This window comes from Galeopterus variegatus, unplaced genomic scaffold, assembly GCF_000696425.1.
Source record: "Galeopterus variegatus unplaced genomic scaffold, G_variegatus-3.0.2 Scaffold6, whole genome shotgun sequence".
Classification (NCBI taxonomy): Eukaryota; Metazoa; Chordata; class Mammalia; order Dermoptera; family Cynocephalidae; genus Galeopterus; species Galeopterus variegatus.
In genome coordinates, this window is record NW_007726117.1 from 432,272 (window position 1) to 442,355 (window position 10,084).

The 10,084-nt window shown below is 42.1% G+C and overlaps 1 protein-coding gene across 1 annotated transcript in view; it reads right to left on the reverse strand.

The window, feature by feature from the left end:
* Positions 1 to 605: 605 nt before the first annotated feature.
* LOC103596637 (calreticulin-like) overlaps positions 606 to 10,084 on the reverse strand; it is a 27,388-nt gene continuing 17,909 nt past the window's right edge. The window contains exons 9-10 of the mRNA XM_008580336.1: positions 2,515 to 2,607; positions 606 to 854 (exon numbers count right to left, since the gene is read on the reverse strand). Coding sequence (XP_008578558.1) covers positions 606 to 854; positions 2,515 to 2,607 — 342 coding nt within the window. The remainder of the gene's footprint in view (positions 855 to 2,514; positions 2,608 to 10,084) is intronic.

Sequence of the window (10,084 nt, forward strand, 5' to 3'; positions counted from 1 at the left end):
GTATAAGATCAGCAAACTTTCAAACAAGTAGCAATTATTTAAAAATTGCATAGGGCGCAAAATAGCAGAGAAGCAAAATGACCTTCACAAAGTATTTTTCGTTATCTTAAGAGGAAGTCTGATTTTGTTTTTAAGTGCTTGATACATATGCAAGAGGAAAACATCATCTGCCACAAGTACAACCATCAGCATTGTTCAGCACATACTAGGGAATACAAATATTTAAACAAAATAAAATCCCTAGGTCTGTTGGGATAAATTGAAAGTGAGAATCAAGTTTATACAGAAGATTACTCACCAACAATTAATTTCATAAACACCATGATAATGATAGTAGTTATAGGTAACATTTTTTGACTATATATTTATATCAGACACATTCAATCCCTGCTACAACCTCATGAAATAGAAATTATCACTCCCTTTCCACTAATAAGGAAATAGAGGAGATGCAACTTTCCCAGGGTCATACAGAGCAAAGGAGGAGGGGTAGAAATACAAATCCAAAGTTTATTCAAAAAGAGGAAGTTATGTTGCTCCCCAAATTTTGCTAACTTCGTGAACACTTCTTCTAAGCCTCTGAGTATAACCATTTTTTTCCCCAGTTAGAGTTCATCTTTCTGTTCAACAAGGACTTCATTATTTTTACCCAGAAATGCTCTTCCAGCATCATCCTCCTGCATCTGCCTGTCATTTCCTGATTCCTCAGAAGGATCCTCTTCAATTTCCTCTTCTTCAGTTCCCCAGATGTCATCTTCCTCTTCCTCTTCCTTTTCCATTTTCTTCTTTGCCTCTTCTTCCTGTTTTCTTTTTTCCACTTCTTCATACAGTTCTCTCCATTGCTTCTCCAGGTCCTGTTTAGAATGTGGAATTTCAAAATAATTTACAGATGGTATAAACAAAGTTAACCCACTTTAGAAATATCTGGCATCTTCCTGCAGTTTGAAAGATTTCTAGGATAGTGTTTATTTACATACAAATTTTCAGTATGTCTGGGGTGAATGTATGTGCGTGTGCATGTGTGGAATTTGTAAATAAAATTGGGTCAGATTTAACAAACATTTATTGAATGCCTACTGCATTGCTAAACACGGTGGTAGACAATCTACACATATTATTTGTATTCCTCACAGCAATGTGTGAGGTAAGTGTCAATCGTCCCACTTTCTAAATGAGGAATCTGAGGTTTGGACTTCTTTGTTTCTTGTGGATCTCACCAAACTGAATGTAAGCCCCATGAAGGCAGAAATCTCTATTTTATTTCACTGCTGTATACCCAGGAACAATACTACATATACTCCCAACTACTGCAGTGCTTTGAACAGGCACTCGACAAATATTTGTCAAGTAAATGTATGGCTTAATAATAACAGCTACCATGTATCGAGTACTTTCTATATGCCAAGAACTTATAAGATAGTTGCTATAATTATTCTCAACTTATAGATGAAGAGAGGTTAAATAACTTGCCTGAGTTCATACAGTTAGTAAATGATGGAGCCTGGGGAGCCTGGGTTTTAACCGAAGTGGTCTAGCTCCAAAACTCATACTCTTAACTAGTGTGTAGTAGTACTTCAACAAAACAATATTAGATGATAAAAGTATACTTTTTGGTCTGGTTTTGTCTGGTTTTACTTTGGGGTTATCATCCAATAATTTTTTTTCCTGTGATGACTACTTCAATGCTTTTTTGGAAATATCAAGTGTCAAAGTTCTCGCAAAAAAAATTTTGGGGGGTGCCTGTGCTTTGCTGATGCTCTAAGCATAAGCCTAATTTGCCTATTGGATAATCAAGCACTGGCTACAAACCTGCTTGAATGGACCTTCTTGCAGAACCAGGAGGTCTAGATGGAGGGCGTCACCATCATGAGACAATTGTCCCAAGTATCACTCCACCCATAAATAGTTCTGGGAGGAAAGGGTAACAGGTAAACAGCACTATCACCTTCCTTCCTTCTCCAAGCCATTCATCAGAAATGGGATCAACAGGGCTGGCCCGCGGCTCACTGGGTGAGCGTGGTGCTGACAACACCAAGTCAAGGGTTAAGATCCCCTTACTGGTCATCTTTTAAAAATAAAAAAAAAAATTTTTTTTAAAGAAAAGAAATGGGATCAACAGCTAGCTCCCTTATAGACCACCACACTGTGAGTAGACAGTGTGATACACGAAAGGGGCATGACTTCTGGGTTCACATTCTAACTCAACAAGTTAAAGGTTACATGTGACCTTGGGCAGTTTATATTCTGAATCTCAATTTCTATATCTGAAAAATGGGAGTAATAATAACTTTTGGAAAGTGCTCACAGAGTAACAAGTACAGAGTTGTAGATGTCCAATGAATGTGAGTTCTTGCCCCCACCACTCAGGGCCATGTAACCAGAAATGAAACAGTGACTGTGAGGCTGATTTTTTTTTTTTTACCATGACTAATTCAGACTGATTTTTAAAATGCAGAGAACAGTGCACCACTGAGGAGTCAGATGACTGGAATCCAAGGTAGGGGAGCACCTTACTTTTCTTATTCCCCAGGTCTTATTTCCAACCTCTTCAGCAAACTCTTCATCATTTGTAAGAAGGAAATTGTCAAAGATGCTGCCTGATTTTACCTGTTGGAACGAAAACAGTGGGATTATTAAAACTAGGTACCTAAATATTGAAGGGCTTAAAAATTAGTTGGAGGGGGGAGGCTTTGTTAAATGCAGATTCCCAGGTCATGGGCTGAAAGATTAATCAATAATTAAGGTTGGACAAAGGAATTCAAAGGTTATTAATAATATAGGGGATCCAGATGCTATACTGCCCTAGCTGATATGCTCTAGAAAGACATTAATTTACTGTTTCCCAGGTCTCTGTGCTCCTCAAGCCTCTGAACACCATTTCAGAAGTTTGTGAAGAAACATATCACTCTGCTAGCCTACAAATGGGTGCCCAGTGGCTCTTGCCCCTGTACCATATTTCTCTATTTTCTTAAAATAACATTTTTTGTATTTACAATTAAAGGAAAAGATTAATTAAATACACAGTATATAATATTTTCAATGTTTGTTTATTTAATGATAAAAGAATAGAATAGAAAGAGCACAGGTCATGGAGTCAGATAGACCAGCTCAACCACATACTAGCTGTGTTACCTTGGGTAGTTATTCAACCCCTCTGAGCCTATTATCTCATAAGTAAAGTAGGAAAAATAATAACTCCCAGGCAGTAGTGTCATGAAATTAGAGATAACATATGCAAAGCACAGTGTCTAGCAGATAATAGTCACTCAATAAATACTAATAGTTATTATCATAAATTTTCAATATTTGGATATGTTCCAAAAGCAACAAAAGAATGGTCCTTCTGTAATTTTTTACTTTACAGTATGTTAAATAAATCACCAAGTCAGTTTCGTGGGAGCAGTTGTGTGTGACTAAAAGAAAGTTTGCAGCATGAGTTATCATGTGTCCCTCCCCCAAACCTTGAAAAACTCCTGCCTTACTCTTTCATGGTCAAAAAAGTTTTTTTTTTTTTTTTTTTTAATAAGAAAGGCTTTTATTTGACTCACATCACCCCACTAACCCTGCCTCCAACAGAAAAACAAATGACAAAATAGCTGCTTTGAATAGAGATTGTTAGTTTGCTCTGAGTCATTTTTTTGATGGGTTTGTTTTTTTTTTAATCCCTTGTGCAATTTTAAGAATTTTCTTTTTTTTTTTTTTTTTCGTGTCCGGCAACGGATCGCAACCCTCAGTGTCGTGCCCGTACTGGACCGGGGACCGGCAACGGGATCGCAACCCTCGGTGTTGACCGGTCTGTATGTGGGATCCGAACCCTCGGCGGGAGCGCCACCGCGCTCCCAAGTGGCGCCACCGGGCCGGCCCAAGAATTTTCTTCAAATATCTTGGGATTATTTTTTTAAATCTTGGGATTTTTCTTTTTTCTTGAGTTGTTAGCAGTCTTGTTTAGAGAACTGCCCATTTATTGGCGCTCCCATTTTCCCTACTTCCATGATAAATATTCCTAATCTTTCATGTTCTCTTCAGCGTCCCCTTGCCCCCATCTCTCTTATGTTAAATTCATGAGTTATGAGGGTGCCAGTCCTGTTTCCTAAAATGAGAGGGGTGGCCTTGGTCTACTCATATCCTCTCTGTGCTTACATGTTTTCATCTGTAAAATGGCAAAATGAAAGAAAATATACCTTCCCTGCTTTCTTCTTCCCTGCTTTTTTCAGGAGAAAAGAACACATAAGAAAGAGATGTGTTAGACTGTAAAACTGTAAAGCCTAAAGCCTGAAGGAATTTTTTTTTTTTTTTTTTTTTTTGGAGGCTGGCTGGTACTTGGAATTTTTAAAAAGTTAATTCACTGAAAGTTACCTGGTTTCCTGTGCTCTCCCACTTAGATCATAAAATGGAAAGAGTATAGGTTTGGGCACTTATTAGCTATGGGACCCTGACAAGTCAAGTCACCTCTCAGAGCCCTCAGTTTTCTCATCAGTAAAATGGAGATGGTAAGTCCTACCCTCCTGGCCTCACAGGGCTGTGGCGCAGACCATATGATGTGTAAGGCTAGGCTTTGCATTATGGTTAGGCTACACAAATCACAATTTGTTTTATTATTCCTTCAAAGATTGTAAGGAGTCCCAAAGTTAAGAGAACAATTTTCTCTGTTCTCTGCCATCTCCTCCTGGACTCTGTCCTGATCAAAAAATGCAAACTATTTCCACATAAGAAAAAAAAGGTAGAGGGATTGTGTTCAGAGGTGTCAGAACAGGAAATAGGAGGGGTCAGGAACTAGCCAGTAAAGTTAACCAGTTTACTAGGCTGGGACCACGGAAGGACAGGATGGGCAACTGGTCTTGCAAAGCATCTGAAGGTTAGAAACTGGGGTATTGGGGTGGAGCAGGTAAGGGAATTCCACCCATCCCCATGCTGAAAGTCACTTGACTTTTCTAATAAGGTCAGGGACCCTGTGGTAAACTGGACCATCTGGGTTGGCTGAGTGGGGTGGGTGGAGTACGACCAGTGAGGGACAGACCCAATTAGAAGTTAGAAGAAAAGGATGCCTGCAAGGGTGATGTCAGCTTTGTGCAGAGTTGTGTCACAGAAACAAAAGAAAATGAAAAAACCCTACAAGATGAAGAGATAATGCTGGAGTTTTAGAAAAGTAGTCTCATGGGCTTCAATGCATTTTATTTTATTTTATTTATTTTTCTGGCACTGACCAGTATGAGGATCCAAACTCATCTGGTTTTTAATAAGATCCTCTGGTGATTCATAGGCATGTGAAAGTTTGAGAAGCACTCCTCTGCCATGGTGTATATTCTTCAAACAGAAAGGTTTGCCTGCTTTGAGAGGTTGAGAGAACCTAGAGCAATCAGTGCCAAATAATTTTTAACTTTGTAGATGAACAAAAATACAGTTTAAAACGTGTACCTCAGGGGCTGGCCTGTGGCTCACTTGGGAGAGTGTGGTGCTGATAACACCAAGGCCATGGGTTCAGATCCCTATATAGGGATGGCCGGTTAGCTCACTTGGGACAGCCATGGTGCTGACAACACCAAGTCAAGGGTTAAGATCCCCTTACTGGTCATCCTTTAAAAAAAAAAAAGTGTACCTAAATGTTTTTCAGTGAAAAAAAAATATTTGAAGGAAACAATCAGATTAGGCATATTAATAGGATCACATATGTTTACAAGATGTAGAAAGTTCCTGTTATGTATTTGAATAAGTGGGAAAAACACAACCTGTTTCTCCTCTGCTGTCACAGCATAATCATCACAGAAGACAGACTTCTGTGACAAACGTGGAAATTTCTACCCACTGTCAAGCAAGCAATCAGATTCTGCAGTGGACACCAGCTGGGTGCCCTCCAATTCAATTCCCAGACTATCGACCTGGAGATATTGTCAGATCCCACAGGTTGAGGGCTCAGTCCCAGACTGCCCCCCTCATGCCAATCACAAGCTACAGGATGTTTCACCTGTGCTTCTGACCGACTGCCTATAAATTGGGGTTCCCACAACTCCCTCCTTGGCTTGGATTAATTTGCTGAATGGCATGCAGAACTCAAAGAAACACACACTTAACGTTTACCCATTTATTATAAAGGGTATTACAAAGGATACAGATGAAGAGAAGCATAGGGCAAGGTATGGGGAAAGGGGTGCAGAACTTCCATGCCCTCCCTGTGTGTGCCACCCTCCAGAAACCTCCATATCTTTAGCTATTCAGAAGCTCCCCAAACCCTGTGCTCTTGGGTTTTAATGGCAGCTTCATTATGTAGGCATGACTGAAACATGGGCAACCCTGTAGAATGAGATTGGACAAGAAGGGTCTGATCTAACACTAACAGCCTGGGTGGGGAAACCCAGCAAGGCCTGTTTGTTCAGGTTCTTCTTGGTCTCTCTGTGCAGCATTCCTTCCTCCCAAGCATGGGGCACGGCCCCTCCTGACATAAGGGCCTTATAACCTACTACAATCAATTAAGGGAGGTCGGAGAATTTCCTGCCTCGGGAAGAAAAAGGAGCAGGTGAAAAGAGGACAGAAGAGAGCAGAGAGTAGTATGAGCCAGGAATCGTGGACGAAAACCAACCTATAAATACAATAATATCACAGTATTAAAAGGGACAACTGAAAAAGAAAGAGATAATTCGAACTTGTACAAATCATATCCACATTCTTTAGATATGCAAGGAAGGAAAGAGGGCTGGCCGGTTAGCTCAGTTGATTAGTGCACAGCCTGGTAACACCAGGGTTAAGGTTTCAGTTCCCCTTATCAGACAGCTGCCAAAAAAAAAAAAGTGAGGAAGGAAAGGATACAATGTGTCCCTTCCTTCTCTCCCTAATCCCCACTGTCAGCACATCTGGTAATTCACACACATGACCTCCTTGCACTCTTATGTTGGTCTCCTTGAGCCAGGAAACCATGAAAGTGGAGATTGTAGGGGGCCAAGGGAAACTTCCTCTTTATTCCTGAAGATTCACTAAAACCACTGACAAATTCAGATTAATATGAAAAAAAGGCATAACAAATTTTATTTTAACATGCATAGCATGATGGAATCACAAAATGATTGCCCAATAATCCAACGGAGGTACAGATGCTTATAAACCCCTCTTCATAGGGGAAGGGGAGATGGAGGTATAGGAGTAAATGATTTTTAGGGGAATTCAGTTGGCTCAGAGAACATAAAATGGCCTGGGACAAAGTCTATTTGGCCCACAGAGCAGACAATGACTGGTAAATGATTCTCTTCAAAATACTGAATGGGACTGAAATAGAAGACTGGTCTGTGACAAAAGTCTGTCCAGGTGTGTTGACAGACTCGTCTTTCTTCCTGTGTTATGAGTTAAGTTAGTGAAAACTCAGGGAAAGGACGAGAGGTAATTGTCTGCTTTGGCGGGTCCAGACTTTAGGCAGATAAGGGAACAGCTTCATCCTGTGCTTTGGAAAATGATGGAGAATTGAGGGACAGGAGATGGTGGAAGGTCAGAGAGACCTTGAGTCTACTTCTTTTTTGTTTGTTTGTTTTGTTTTGTTCTGGTGGCTGGTCAGTACAGGGATCCAAAAACTTTGACCTTGGTGTTATAATATCATGTTCTAATGAACTGAGCCAATTTGCCAGCCATGAGGCTGCTGCTTTATTCCAGCATGTCAAAGCACTATATTTTGGAGGGACAGCCTCTGAGCCCCAACAAAATAAACAAAGTGGGAAATAAATAAATAAATCCAGAAAGCCTCAAATATGGGGTGTCTGTCCCAGAGACTTGGCAGCTCTGAAATGTAGAAATCACTGGTTAGGGACAGAGATTTCCTTGGCCATGGGACCTTCCAGGATATACCCAAGGTCAAGTGGCTGTGGTTTCAAGAGGCTCTATTGTATGGTAGGTATGGTAGGTATAGTCATTATAGCAAGGGTTTTAGGGGCTAACAGACCCTTATTTGAATTCTGCCTCTACCATGCACTCCGTGTGTGTTCTTGGGCCCTTGACATTTCTGAATCTCAATTCTCTCAAATGTAAAACAGTATACTAATAAGATATAATAATATTTAACTTACAGAGTTGTGAGAATTAAGGGAGATGATATGCATAAAGCCCTGATCCCAGGCCAGTGTTTAACAAAGGTGAGTTCCCTTCCTCTCCTGTGGAATTCTTCTTCCGGGACTCTGTAGACTGCAGTTTCTAGAGGCCTCCTGGGAGGGATCGTGGGCAAAGGCCTCCACTCTGGGACCTGTGCTTGAGCTACTCTCTTTTCTCCTGAATTGGGGAGGAGTCCTCCCCATCTTCAGTAATAAGTCTCAGGGAAGAAAGAGATGGGGAGAGAACAACTTTCCAAAGGCCTGAGTATCTGAACCCTCCTCTTTCCCTTTCAGTCACAGCCAAGGATCTGACTGGCAGAGAGAGGGAGACTGGGCCAGGACCTGTCATCATGGCTAGGACAATCTCCTCCAACATCTGCCTGGGCATCTTATATTTCTGAGTTTTACCACATCTCTATTTCCTTTTATCCACAGAGCCACTCCCAAGAATGATATAGGACCAGCAGAGGCAGCGTAAAGTACTAGAACCCTCAATCTGACATCAGAAAGTCCTGCACTCAAATCCTAGCTTTTCTGCTTACCTTACAAGATGTATGTCTTCAGACAAATTATTTAACTTTTCTGAGCCTCCTTTTCACATTCAGAAATAAGAGATTTCTTTTTTTTTTTTTTTAAAGATGACCGGGAAGGGGATCTTAACCCTTGGTTTGGTGTTGTCAGCACCATGCTCAGCCAGTGAGCCAACCAGCCATCCCTATATAGGATCCGAACCCGTGGCGTTGGTGTTATCAGCACCGCACTCTACCAAGTGAGCCACGGGCCAGCCCTCAGAAATAAGAGATTTCGGGGCCGGCCCGTGGCTCACTCGGGAGAGTGCGGTGCTGATAACACCAGGGCCGCGAGTTCGGATCCCGTATAGGGATGGCCGGTTTGCTCACTGGGTGAGTGTGGTGCTGACAACACCAAGTCAAGGGTTGAGATCCCCTTACCGGTCATCTTTTAAAAAAAGAAATAAGAGATTTCATAGTGAAAACTAAATGGCATATACAAAGTCTTTAATAAAGTGCTTAGTACATAGTAGGCACTCAGTAGATTTTAGATATTATAATTATTAGAAGAAGAATTCTGGACAAGATGGTGGAATAGACGGTCCCCAGCATCACTCTCTCACAAAAATCAACCAATTTACAACTATAAAAATGTAACAACAGCCACTCTGGGGCTACTGGAGCTCACGGGAAGAGGAGGAGAGACCTATGGAGTTCATGAGGGGGAGAAACCATGATGAAAGAAAGAAAAACTTCTCAGAGTGTTTTGTATGGCTTCCGCTTTAAGGCTGGAACTGCTGAGAGTATGGAGCGGGAGCCAGCGGGAGCCAGCAGAAGCCGCAGCTGTGCCCTTCAGATGGAGTTGCTTGGAGGCCGCAGAGGAGAAGGGGGCCTTGGTGGCCCCTGGGACAGCAAGACCACTAATAGGGTCCCTGTGGACCCACGCAGGAGTGAGGAGCCAGAGCAGCTGAAAAAAGGGAGCCTGAGGCCAGTGAGTCATCACAAGGGACCAGCGCATGGCCCACCCCATGGGAAGTGTTTGGAGCACAGGTTGTGGGGGAGATGGGCCCACCAGGAGAACACTGGGACACAGCAAGGACAGACAATCTGCCCCCCAATCAGTGCAGGACCACTCAGAGGAGACTGGTTGGGAATACAGAATTGCATGGGGTGAAGTTTGATGAAAAGACTCAGGCCCAGATCAGAGCACCTACACAACCCAGGTACCCCTGGTCTCTGAAGAGCCGGAAGTACCTATAAGGTCAACCATTAAACCCTGAGCTGCACAAAAAGTCTTCCCTAGGGAAACAGCAGCAAAGCAGCAATTTAGCTCAACCACACAGCTCAAGTACTGGTTCCCACAGGGAGTTCCCCATTTTAGAAGTAAGCAAAGGACAAAAAATTAGTTCTGGCCCAGGCACACCACCAGCACCTTGGGGCCTGCCATGGGACATTAGGCATGGAGCCAGAGGCAGGACCCCCACCCACAACAACTTGTAATGCCAGCACCTT